Here is a 13,263-nt window from a genome sequence, read left to right on the forward strand (position 1 = left end):
GCTCGGCTGCTTCTCAACCCCTCCATTCCCCACTGCAGGTCAAGGAGTGGATTGCCAAAGGAGTGATGGCTCAAGTGCTCCGGCACCACATGGTGGGTTGTGCAAATCTGCTGTACAAGGACCTGACATCAATCAGCAACATCACCTCTCTCCACGGTGACCTCATACACATCAGCTACTCCCAGGTAACCAAACATGGACAGACAGGGAACAGAACAGTAAAACACCCTGCTCTCATTCACCTTTCTAAAAACTTCAGTGGTTCCCTTTCCTCCTCTGCTGCACAAAAGTAAACAAATTACTTTTAAATAAGATTGTTCAGCTGAAGTGTTCAGCACTTATTTGGTATTCCAAGAGTGGAATTCTACAACCCTTGCTTTGACACAAGCTATTTTATCCTCAGACTCTGGTTTTATGACCATGAGGAAGGTTTGAAAAAGCAAAGGGGAATTTATTAAAGCTGAAAGTACCGTTTGCACAGAACAGAAAAAAAAGTGGTCTGGGCTCATCAAAGCAGTTCAGCATCAGCCTCACTTTCCCACAAGGTTTCACAGAAAAAATGGATTTGTTGCCTTTCCAGAACTCGCTGGTTTTGAACAACAAAGCTGAAATTATACTCAGTGATGCTGTTGGCACAAATGGTGTGATCCATGTCATAAACCAGATTCTGGTCCCTTCACACATGCAGGATTTCCCCCTCAAGAAGGTATGTGCAGCTTATCACCCCTCCCAACTCAGGGGCTTTTCCACAGTTATTGTCAGATATATAAAAACATATAAGTCAACAAAAAAAAAGATACTAAAAAGACCTTATACAAACACTGTGTGACACTGCTGAATAAATTCAATATTGTATTTCAAATTCACTGGAATTACAGATAAAGAAAGAACAGTACAAGACGATTTTTGCCAAGGGCTTTTACAGCAGCTTTAATTTTATAACAAAAAGTGATTAACAGGGAAAAGCAAGCCCTTATCTGCTTTTTTAATACTGAAAAAATGTATTTCTTAGATAAATTACTCACTTTTATTTCTTTGTAGGAAAGCCTTAAAATGGTTGCAGCCAAGCATGGGTACATTCTGTTCAGCTCTTTGCTAGAGGTAAGCACACAAATGACAGGAGCCATTGGTTAAAGTTGAAAACAATTTTTTTTGAAGACAAAGGAAACACGAAGCACATGGCATCAGTGGCAGTGGAACCAAAAGGCTCACAGTACAGTACACAGCAACCCTGCTCACCACCAGTCACACTCCCACACAGGTTGGGGGATGTTAAGCAGACCCACAGACACCTTTCCCTTCCCCACTCAGCTCTGTCCTACTGCACATCTGGTTTTTAAAGTCAAGGTATTTTCAGGCTGGTGCCCAGGCAGCCCATAGGGCACCACACCCCAGTTATACCTGACATTCACCCCACAGGTGGCAGAGCATTAATCTTCTGCCTCAATTTTTGCTGTGTTTTGCTGTGTTGCAGAAAAACAACCTGTTTGGGCTGATCAACGATCCCATCCACAAACCCGTCACGCTCTTCTGGCCCACAGACACAGCCATCCGTGGGCTGCCACAGGAGCAGCAGGACTTCCTCTTCAAGAAGTCCAACACCGACAAACTGGTGCAGTACCTCAAATTCCACATTGTCCGTGATGCTGCGGTAAGCCCTCGAGTTTTGGGAGTGTTGCCACAGCCGAAACATGCAAGCCCAGACATGTGCATCTCCTCTTTTCTTTCCCAGGTGCTGGCCTACCAGCTCTCCAGCTCCACCTCACTGAAGACCCTGCAAGGCTCCAACCTCAGCGTGAGCTGTGGGGATAATGGGGAGATCGTAAGTGTTCACTCTGCTGGCACATTTATTCCTCACCCCTGCTGCAGGATCGGCTCCTGCAGACCACACTCTGCCTTTGCACAGCCCTCAGGCCACAGTGGCACCCAAACTTCATTGGTCATCACCTCCACATGCCAAGAGCCACGCCAACACATTCAGCAAACTATATGGTTTGCAGGACTTTTTGGAGCTGTCATTTGCTCTGTTGCAAGATGCTATTTCTTCAAAACAGCTTTCATTCACTTTGAAATACCAGCACACTAACTTCTACAATACCAGTGCAAAACCACTAAGATCAGCCTGGTGTTGAGCCCCATGAATGCAGCATCTGCATGCAAACTCTGGTGTGTAAGCACTTCCAAGCTAAGGTTGCAGGCCTGATAATCCAGAACATTGTCAATTTTCTCTTTGTAAATGTATCTGATCATACCTGGCAAGCATCTAAGTGTAAATATACATAAGATAAACCTGCAAACACGGGACTGGCATATTCTGTCCTCTTCAGAAAAGAAAGATCTCATAGAATCATAAAATGGTTTGGGTTGGAAGGAACCTTGAAGATCGTCTTGTTCCAACCCCCGTGTTATGAACAGTGACACCTTACACTAGACCAGGTTGCTCAAAATCCCATTCAACCTGGCCGTGAACACTTCCAAGGATGGGGTGTCCACAGCTCTCTGGGCAACTTCTTCCGGTGTCTCACCAACATCACAGTAAAGACTTTCTTCCCAATATCCAATCTAAACCCACTTTAAAGCCATTACCCATTGTCTTACCGTTACATACATTACATTACACATGCCCTTGTTAAAAATCTTCCAACTCTCACATATCCCCACTTTGGCACTGGAAAGTGCTCTATGGTCTCCCTGAAGCCTTCTCTTCTCCCAGGTGAACAGCCCCAGCTCTCTTAGCCTGTCTTCATAGGAGAAGTGCTCCAAAGCTCCGAGTACCTTCATGGCCCTCCTCTGGACTTGCTCCAACATGTCCACATCCTTCCTATGCTGGGAACCCCAGAGCTGGACACAGTACTCCAGACACACATCTGCCTGTAGGAAAAGAGGCCCCAAAACTGGGTTTGAGCCCCTATAGCCATCAGTTTTACTTACAGGATAGTTTGACATACCACCTTTCCCCAAGAGCACTCCTACAGAGAGCAGGAACCCAAGGAGGAGCAGCTCATGACTTGCCACGTTCCCCTCTCCCAGGGCGCCCTGTTCCTGAACGACGGGCAGTGCAAGGTGGTGCAGAGGCAGCTGGAGTTTGACGGGGGCATCGCCTACGGGATCAACTGCCTGCTGACAGAGCCCAGCCTGGGGGGACGCTGCGACAGCTTCTTCACCATGGAGATCATGGTTAGCACCCCTTTTGGGTCCCTCACCCTGACAACAACACAGCCCAGGGCCAATGTCCACCTCCACTGGGGTAACTCTCCCTGCAGCTCAGGTACTCCTGTGAGTCAAGCCCTGCTTCACCAGTGCAGCTGCTGCACTGGTTAGAGAGAAATTAGGTGCAGCACAGTGCTTCAGAGGTGCACAACATGCTTCATGTGGATAAATCTTCTATCCACATGAAGCAGCACATAGGACAAGTGGGTCTGCTTAAGACCATAAAAAAAAAAAATGCAAGCAAAAATTTGAGCAAGGACAAATCTTTCTGTCATGGTTTTAAATTAGTGGAAGTTCAAACTACTTGTTTGTCCTTAGAGATCACATTTACAAAGTTCCCTATTAAAAAAGAACAGCATTGCTACTCCAGCAGCACAGGGTATGAAGGACACAAGATAGAGAACTGTCTATTCTGTCTCAGTCTCTGATAATTTTTGTTTTTAACACACCTGAACAGGCATTGTTGGTGTGGAGGAAATTTCCTCTATGAACTTTGTTTCTCCATAGTTTTCTATAATTTTTTTAAGTGCAATAAACTTTACCTTTTCTCTGCTTATCTTTTCTGCTCTCATAAACAGACTTTTTATCAAATGGCCTTTTGTAGCCATTATTTTAATATATCTTTTTTTTTCCCTTTTCCAGGGTCATTGTGCTAGCTGTTTCAGTAACACGAAATGCCCTCCAGGGACAAAACCAAAGGTAAAACATTCAAAGCTCACATGTAAGCAGTCTAACATGCTCTTCTCTGTACTTCACACCAGCAAACCAGAAGTTTCTAGAATAAATAAAAAGAGAACCTTTGACAATGCTACCACATTATTAAGTGACAAAGCTGTCCCTGAGCAAACACCCAGGTGCTGGTGGTGGGGTATGCTTGTTGGTCTCACACAGGATCCACTGTAAAAGTGCTTCAGCTGACTCCAGAGCAGCCCCTGCACTCTCAGGAGTGCTTAGCATGTCAGGAATCAGAGAGGGTGGGGGTCTCACACCCACACTCTTCACACATCATATTTTGATTCAATGTACATCAGAAATTACAATTTAAAGAGGGAAAAAACCAAACTCCATGCAGCACTCACTTTCCTGTGTTCTCCCTCTCCTCTCTGTGCTGACACGTGTGACATGCAGGAAGGGATCCACGCGTGCACCTATGAGTCCTATGGGCTGCGGAGGGATGGTTGCCGTAGGAACTGCTCCATCGTCATCCACATGGCCAAGTGCTGCAAGGGCTATTTTGGGCCAGACTGCCAAGGTAGGATTCCCACCCACATGGCCATCCTGTGCCCTCCCCTTCCCCAGTACAGCTGTGTAAGGTAAAGTTTTGCCCAGCAGGCAAAACTGGGACAATTGGGATAAGGGGATGAGGAGACCAGCTGCAAGATGAGGGAACTTGGTTGCAAGAGCTGAAGAACACAAAGTGTTAACTGCTTCTTCAATTCAGCTTTCATCCTCACATTTAGAGCAAGTTTTAAACTCCATAGCAGTAGCAGGTGAGCACTACAAAGTGTGAAAGCCATCCTGCTGAGTGGGTCACCAGCTGAAAGTCCTTTAAACACAGGCTCAGGTTGACACAGCAACACCAGTACACACCTGAGGACCAGAGCATGATTGCTCAGCCACAGGCAAGTGCATCATGGAGCAAGCTCAGAAGTTGTAGTTCTGAACAGATGGAGATGATCTGGGAGGCTCCATCTCAGCAGTTTGTTAGCAGACACTTCCAAACCATTCTCCTTCACCTGCCAGCCCTGTAGGGCACACAGGGTCAGGAGCCAGGACAGGATCTCTGCTGGCAGGTAAGTCCAGCCACACAGCCCTGCCAGCTTGCTCTGACCCGGTTTCACAGATAGACACACGCAAACCCCATGCAATTTTGGCCAGCTCAGCCTGAGCTGCCCTTTGTGGTCACCCTGACAGCACACAGACTCATAGAGAAATGCAAGGAAGGCTCAATTTGGGCAGTGCCACTCATAGATGGGTATGAATGAGCAAGCAGCCAGATAACAGCATCTACAAGTCAGGGCTGGAAAGATCCTCAGCACCTTTCTGACAGGAGCTGTGGAAGTGTGTCAAGGAATTCAGAATACAGGGCTCACAGTAGTCATAAGTGTCACAGCCACTTTTACACACCCAAAGAGAGGTGCATTTACAGGCATTCGCCGCTCAGTGATTTTTACAGAACGCTAGATAACCAACACTGACAACGAATAAACCTGCACCTAAGCTAAAAAGCCACTTTTCTTTTTCAACCTTTCAGCTTGCCCAGGGGGCCCAGAGACCCCATGCAATGGCCACGGTTCCTGCGATGACGGGTACACGGGGACAGGAGAGTGCCGCTGCCAAGGCGGCTTCAACGGGACCTCGTGTGAGCTGTGTTTGCCGGGCAGATACGGCTTCACCTGCAGGCGTACGTTGGAGTTCCCTTTCCATATCAATGCCTATGCCAAGCCTAAACTATGCTAAGTAAGCCAAGGAATGCTTCCCTCTTAACATCAATGTTTTTCCTGGGTGCCTCCTCAGGCCAAGGGATGGCACAAGGTCTGAGAAGGGAGGAGGAGAAGAGGGGGTGCAGAGGCTGCATTGCTGCATAGTCTGCACAGCACCTCCTGCTCTTACACAGTACATCAGCAACACAGAAGCAGGGCCTCCAGCAACAAGTGGGTTTAGCTACAGCACAGCTTTCTTCTCCATCCCCAAAAAGCTTAAGACGGCATTTTAGCAATATGGCTCCTCAAGGAATGCGGGAGGCCAAGGCAATGCACTACTTCTGCAGAGAAGAAAAGATGAGGGCTGTTTGCAAAGAGGGACAGCCAAGCAACTGCTCACAAAATCCACCTCTCTGTGGCTTTAAATGTAAACTAGGTGGGAGCAAGATGAATATCTCCCTTTAAACTTAAATGTTTTCCTGACATAAGGCCTTCAGATAAGAAATTCCAACATTAATGCTTCCATCCGAACCCAATGCACCTGTACTGCTCCTGAGGCACATAGGATGGGGGGTATGGGCAAGACTCCACTGCAATGTGCAGATCAATACTCATTTTCATTTTCAGAGGCACGTTGAACTTATGCCAATTATAAAATCATAGGACCACAGGATAATTCAGATTGGAAGGGGTTTCAGAAGGTCTCTAATCCAACCCCTTCTCAAAACAGGGTCAGTTCTGACCTCATGTTCTAGGACTTGAAAACCTCCAAGGATGACAATTGCTCAACCACTCTGGAAAGTCTGACCCTCTGCTTGACTGACCTCATGGTGAAATACCATGAATTTAGACTCATCTAAATTATTTCTGGATAATACTGTATCTAAAGTGGCAAGATGATGTCTCTCCAGAGAAAGACTTTCCCACTCTGCAGGTGGCCCCTGTGTTTCTTTTCCAGCTTGTGAATGCAAGAACAACGGGCAGTGTGATGAAGGATACTCAGGGACAGGACGATGCTTCTGTGAAACAGGATGGACTGGCCGGCTATGTGAAACCAAGCTAGGTCTGCCTGCTCTCACCAGACTCTGTCCATATGGGTTGAAACCACTCACAGTTCAAAAGGTTTCCATAGATAAGACAGAAAGGGTTAATAAATGTCAGGAGCTAAGAGCACTTAGGAGCTCTGCTCTGGACTGAGGAAAAACCCCTTCACCCCACTGTCTCCTCTTTCGTGATATGGCAATACGAGTTCCTACCTCCCCTGTGGAGGGGCTTTGGGCCACAGCACCCAAAAAATGAATTTCTTACAAGTTAGCCAGACTTGTATGAAGGGCTCTCCTTATGCATGAAACAAGGACATCGTGGTACCAGAGCTCTTTGATTCCAGCTGTCCTGCCTTCCCTGCAGCTCTGCCACCAGTGTGTTCCCCGAGCTGCTCAGCCAACGCTGTCTGCACAGAGAACAACACGTGCCAGTGCAAGCCCTTGTACAACGGGGACGGGATCACGTGCACAGGTGAGCTCCCATCCCTGCTCGTGGCCAGAAGGCAGGTTCTTCCCTCTTGCACGTACACAGGAATGCAGTTACTGCCCACCACGAAATGTTGCCTGCCCAACCTAAAAACTTCCACTGCGCAGCCAGTGGGACAAATTCAGGATATACAGAATTCAGGTTTTTCTAAATCAGAAGGCTGACTTCTCCAGACTTTACCAAGTAGGACCTTGGGCAACAAGTGCACCTCAGTCAAGCTTTGAAGACAGCAGGGTTTTAAGCTGGGTTTCCCTCAGAGGATTTACAGTGGGACACAAAGATGTCAAAGCGGTTTTCCAACAAAAATGATTCTATGATTATTTTTATGACTGAAGGCAAGGCAACTCCCTGGTAACACTGCTACAGAAAGACTTGCCCTTTCTCAGCCAGGTGTCTTACATCTTTCAAAGTTAACCTGGCCAGAAACCTGAGGGTTGGTACCATGAATCAAGAACATCCTGACAAGGCCTTCAGAGCCCTAAGGGACAGACTCACAGAAATACAGTAATGCCTCAGGAAATGGAAACAGCTTTTTTTCTTCCCCCAAACAAGTAGTCTAGTATTTTCAGTGTGAAAGGGCTGGCAATGGTTTGTCTTTATGAAGAACATGCTCTTTAAAAACAGACTTTACTCACTTGCTGGTTTTTTTTCCCCTGCAGCTGCAGAACTTTGCAAACAAAACAATGGTGGGTGCCACAAGGCAGCTGTATGCACACAGCACGGGGTGAAAGTCTTCTGTAGCTGCCAGAAGGGATACAAGGGAGATGGGTTTACCTGCCTTCCAATAAACCCTTGTGCTGATGGCTTCAACGGAGGCTGCCACGAGCATGCCATCTGCATCGTCATAGGACCTGTAAGTTGAATGATTTCAGTCCCCAGCAGGGAAGTCTGAGGTGCTTCTCCCTGGTGCCAGCAAAAGTCTCCTCTGGCTGGATCACACTCTGTATCCCCCTAAATCCCTGTTTTCCAAAACAACCTTCACTTAGTTTTCAACCTGCTTTCCACTTCAGTTGAAGGCTGAGAAACAGTTTGACATCCTTGCTCTGGGGAATGGGGTGACACAGAAGCTGGGATGTTTTGCGTACGTAGTCTTTCTGTCCCAGTCTTAGCCCTCCTTAAATGTCTATCCCTATTTGCAACAGGAATTTGTTGGATCAAAATTAAATACATTTTGGAAGCTATATAAAGGGACAGCTGGGAGAATAGTGTCATTTGTTGAGTGCTTGAGCTCAACTTAAAAAGCTCTGCAGCCACATGATGCAAATTCCATGACCCACATAGTCAGTGTGGTTGGGGAAAACTTGTGCAGGTGACTTGATCCAGCATTTGTCCTGGTGCTTGCAGGATTGCTTCTCCATTCCATTTTGGTGTCTTGCCTGAGCTGCCTTCCAGGAGCGATCAAGAAAAACCTTGCTGATAATCCATTCCAGCTGTCAACCATTGCAATCCCTGGATGTCACCTATTCCCACTTGGTTTACAATTCTCATTTATTACTAGCAGTGGGCTGTTAAATTCCATGCCTGCTTCCATGCCCACTCATTTAAATATCATTTTGATATGTTTGCCATCCATTTTTTTGTGAATTACGTGTCATATAACCCTCCAATGCGTGTTATTAACTTTGTGGATGAAATTATGCTTTGGTGTTAATTCAGCAAAGCAGCCAGGTACATGTGTAAATGTTTGGCTTAGTTGTCAGTAGCAACTTTTCTCTTTGTCCATTCCTGCTTATATCAAGTGAAATTTCCCCAGCAGTTCAGAGTGTTGCGTGAAACACCGGTTTCATGTCAGCTGAGTGCTTGTCCTGGCCTTTTTCCTTCTCCCCCTGAGCAGGACAGACGGAAGTGTGAATGCAAGAACAACTTCATTGGGGATGGGCTGAACTGCTCCGTGATGCAGCTCCCCCTGGACCGCTGCCTGCAGGACAACGGGCAGTGCCACCCCGACGCCGACTGTGCCGACCTGCACTTCCAAGGTGAGGAGGGCACACCCTGCACACCACTGTGCCATGAGGCCAGTGACATCAGGGCAGTGACCAGGAGCCGTGAGCTCCCTTGGGCCTCTACCTACGGCCCCGCGGAACAATGAGATTGCAGCTGGAGCGTGAATTTATGCTCCTGTAGATTCATGGAGCAATGTGTGCGGGCAGTCCAGCTCTCAATGTTACCCCTGAGGAAGCAATCTGCTCTAACTACATTTCACAAAATCCACGGGTATTTGTACTGTGCTGCTGACTCTGCTCCATAACGTGGAAAACCCCTTGAGGAAGAGCTGGTCCTTGTCTCCCTTTGCAGACACCACGGTCGGGGTGTTCCACCTGCGGTCCCCCGTGGGGCAGTACAGAATGACTTACGAGCAGGCCAAGGAGGCCTGTGCCAATGAGTCGGCCACCATCGCTACCTACACCCAGCTGCTGTATGCACAGAAGGTGAGGAAGCCTCTCGGAGGGAGGAGACCCCCAAATAGGACAGAGACACAATGTAAATGGAGAGGGAGGAGCAAGGGGGCTGCTCTGTGCTGATAAACATCATTTTCTCTCCTTTCCTTCGCCCATGCCCCAGGGAATGTTTGGCTGGGAGCAGATTCAGGCTCTTTATTGGTTTCACACCTGTTCACACAGCACTGAAAGCACTTGCCAAGTTCTTGTTTCCAGTGATGCTGGGGTGAGAGGCAGACTTTCAGAGTATTTTCAAGGGGATTTTAATTATTAACACTTCTTAAAGAAATCTGAACTTCAGAATTATGCTTAATTTATTCCTTTAAAGTAAGTCTCCGGGAACCTTTTTCTCAAATGCTGTTAACAGACCCATTTCCATATTGCCTCCCTTGAGCATGTTATAGACAACCCATGGCTGATGTCAGTGTGATGAGCATCTCAGCTTGGGTTTGCAAAACTTGTTTTAGAAGAGTGGGCCAAGACTGACTGTCCCTTTCTGGGTCCTTCCAGCTACGGAAGGAAGAAAGACACTCACTCTAGAGACACTTTTAGCAAAATGCTAGACTGACTGGTGCTGGCAGGGCAGGTGCTGCCTGAGTGCCCCAGGGGCTCTGTTCATTCCATGTGCAGTTCCCCAGCCTCACCACTCAGCTTCTCCCCTGAGTTTTTCCCTTCTGGCTGTGCTGACCACAGGCAAGGTACCACCTGTGCTCTGCTGGCTGGCTAGATGGTGAAAGAGTGGGCTACCCCACCGGCTTCTCCTCCCCAAACTGCGGCTCCGGATACGTCGGCATTGTGGACTACGGGAGAAGAGTCAATCTGAGCGAAACCTGGGATGTTTTCTGCTACAGGGAGAAAGGTAAGAGGGTCTTTTGTCTCATCCCACTGTGCAAATGAGAGCAGCAGCCCAGATTTTGGTTCCTTCCATCAGTCACAGGCTGCTAGATAACACCACAAGAGACTCTGCCTCTTTTTTAACTTTAAAAAAAAAACTCCTAACCTGTTGGGTAGTTTTTCAGGCACAGGGCAGCCTAAAGCTTCCTTGGAAAGGGTGTTTTCCCATACAGCTCTCCCTGTTTGTACCTTTCAGAGGTGAACTGCACCTGCAAGCCAGGCTACGTGGGGGACGGCATCTCCTGTAGTGGGAACTTGCTGCAAGTGCTGATGTCCTTCCCAACGCTGACAAACTTCCTCTCGGTAGGAACAAAGCCTGGGGCAGGAGTGGAGCAAAGCAGGCCCCGAGTGTTGTATCCAGGGTTTGCTTTACTAGCCCAGAAAACACAGGCAATAGCAACACACCAGTGAAGCAAGGCTGAGTGGTCTATATCTGCACCTATCTGGTCTAAATCCAAACCAGAGCTTAGTTATTACTTTTTTAATTACTTCCTCCAAAGAAGTTTCAGGGTTCTAAAATTCAGTTGGAATTAAAAGCCTGGTACAGCTTTAGCTTAAAGGAGGAGACTCTCTGCACTACTTTTTAAGCATCGCAAGGAAAGCTGTGTTTTGGAATTTCATCGATTTGCTACTGGGAAAAGGCAAAGTGTTAAGAGTTCTTGTCCCTACTCAGAAAGGTACTTACATGTATCAGCAGCCTCAAAGACCACGGAGGCCCAATGTCTGCAAATCAGTTTAATATGTACTCATCAAATTAGCAGCTGGAGCTGGGTTTTGAATACAAGCTTCCTTTGGAAGTCACTCCGGAGCTGCTTCATGGCTAATAACAGAGAATTCCTTTGCTGCTTTTTACACAGTGTCATCTTTTCCTCTCTCCAGACGGGAGTGCACAATTGCTCTCTGTAAAGCTGGATCTTGTTTCTGCCTAGGACATCATGGCTTACTCCAACACCTCCAGGAAGGGGAGAGAGTTCCTGCGGTACCTCACAGACCTGTCAGTGCACGCCACCCTCTTTGCTCCAAACGATAGTGGGTTAAAGGAAAATGAGGTCAGGGTTTTTTTCTTTTTTTCCCTCCTTCTCCTAATAACACTTCTTAAACAGCTATTATGGGTTTCTGCATCCCATTGAAATTTAAGCTTAGAAAAATAATCTTGGTATGATGTGACTTCTGCTTAACCTCGTATCATTTAAACTGTGCTCACAAAAGACATTAATTCATTGTTTCCATTTCCCTTCCATGGTTAGGGGTGCAAGGTTATTGAGTGTTCAAGTCACTACAGAGACTTTTCCATCAGGGATTTTAGTAACCCTGTTATGAAGGAGTCTGCCTGAGATGAAGTCTGTTCTGGCTCATTAGCATGGAGCACAGTCATATGAAGAAAGCAGCACACAGCTTTGGTATTTCCCACAAATGCATTGAAGGCATCCATTCCTATTCATTTCTATGCTTATCCCTTTTATTCATTCTTTCTTTCCTTCCTTCCTTCCTTCAGTCAAACACTGTCTCTAACATCTCACAAGGGCTTATGCATCTTCAAGCTGTTTGGAATATCTCTGAGTCTCATCACTTCAGGTCTTCCTACAGAGGAGTAAAATCCTTTGTCCTGCTGGTAATAAGGTCTTGCCTGCTGCAGGCAGCCATCAGAGGCCAGGAGGGACAGAATGTCCCACTGCTCCCCTGCACATTCCCCAATAACCTCTAACGATGCTGCACTTGCTGCAGAGGGAGAAAAAAGGTCACAGGCACATAGCTTACTATTAAACCCAAAGGATTAATGAGTTCATTAATACTCCTTGTATTTTTCCTTCATTTGCAGACACTTTCCGGGAGAGACATTGAGTATCATTTATCTAATGCCAATATAATGTTTTATGAGGACTTGACCAATGGAACCACCCTTCTAACTCGTCTAGGGAAAAAAATCCTCATTACAAACACCAGGGGCCAGGAACATCAAGTCCCCACTGCTGATCAGGTACCTCTGTAATAAAATTTTCCATCTTAGTGCTTTTCCTCCTCCTATGCTATACCCTGTAATCAAGGGACACACTGATCTGGAGGGCATTTTGATAAGGTTTTGATGAGGTTGGAGTGGGCAGCTGTGAGAGACTGAGTTCAGAAGGCTCTTTCCTATCCAGAGACTGCAGGATAGCAGCTGGCAAACTGCAAATTTACAAGCTTGCAAATGGACATCTCTTACCTGCAAAACTTAAAGGAAGCTCTTGAAGTGGCTTTCTGTAGAAAAATGGGGATATGGGCTTTATTTAACTCTTCTCTCAGCTTGGTAGGATTATGGGGGGTAGCTGTGTGATAGGTGAAGAGATGAAAGCAGCAGCTTATCATTTAAAATAGATGTTTGCACTTGTAAAGTTTCTTGGTAACTTTCTGGGAGAGGCAGGAGACACCAACAGAGCCTTGCTCACAGCAAGCAAACTTCAGCCAGCAAACTCGAGTGGCAAGTGGCATCCTCCACAGTGAAAGTGGCTGCCTGGCACTCAGGAATGACTGCACTTCTAGGCACAGCTTGGCTACTTCACAAATATCACAAAAACCTTCAGTTAGAAAATAAAAAAGGACAGAGCAACATGAAGGCAACAGGCATGTAATGATGATGGCTATTTCATGCACAGGAGAACCATGACCAGCCAGGTGTCCAGGAAGGCAGCAGTGTAATATTCCATGGTTTTTTCCATGTTTTTTCTCTTTGGGTGTCAGCAACTGAGGTGGGAAAACCATCCTAATGCAAATTTCGGTACCAAAGGGAA

The 13,263-nt window shown here is 46.8% G+C and overlaps 1 protein-coding gene across 1 annotated transcript in view; it reads left to right on the top strand.

Moving 5' to 3' along the window:
* Window positions 1-13,263, top strand: part of LOC131573579 (stabilin-2-like) — a 72,633-nt gene that overhangs the window by 56,369 nt on the left and 3,001 nt on the right. The window contains exons 46-63 of the mRNA XM_058827658.1: window positions 39-185; window positions 581-706; window positions 1,042-1,101; window positions 1,475-1,651; window positions 1,733-1,822; window positions 3,031-3,177; window positions 3,853-3,909; window positions 4,339-4,462; window positions 5,465-5,614; window positions 6,592-6,696; window positions 7,041-7,148; window positions 7,823-8,016; window positions 8,998-9,139; window positions 9,459-9,592; window positions 10,295-10,460; window positions 10,692-10,798; window positions 11,425-11,544; window positions 12,315-12,473. Coding sequence (XP_058683641.1) covers window positions 39-185; window positions 581-706; window positions 1,042-1,101; window positions 1,475-1,651; window positions 1,733-1,822; window positions 3,031-3,177; window positions 3,853-3,909; window positions 4,339-4,462; window positions 5,465-5,614; window positions 6,592-6,696; window positions 7,041-7,148; window positions 7,823-8,016; window positions 8,998-9,139; window positions 9,459-9,592; window positions 10,295-10,460; window positions 10,692-10,798; window positions 11,425-11,544; window positions 12,315-12,473 — 2,313 coding nt within the window. The remainder of the gene's footprint in view (window positions 1-38; window positions 186-580; window positions 707-1,041; window positions 1,102-1,474; window positions 1,652-1,732; window positions 1,823-3,030; window positions 3,178-3,852; window positions 3,910-4,338; window positions 4,463-5,464; window positions 5,615-6,591; window positions 6,697-7,040; window positions 7,149-7,822; window positions 8,017-8,997; window positions 9,140-9,458; window positions 9,593-10,294; window positions 10,461-10,691; window positions 10,799-11,424; window positions 11,545-12,314; window positions 12,474-13,263) is intronic.

The sequence above is a fragment of the Poecile atricapillus genome, chromosome Z (genome assembly GCF_030490865.1).
Source record: "Poecile atricapillus isolate bPoeAtr1 chromosome Z, bPoeAtr1.hap1, whole genome shotgun sequence".
NCBI lineage: Eukaryota > Metazoa > Chordata > Aves > Passeriformes > Paridae > Poecile > Poecile atricapillus.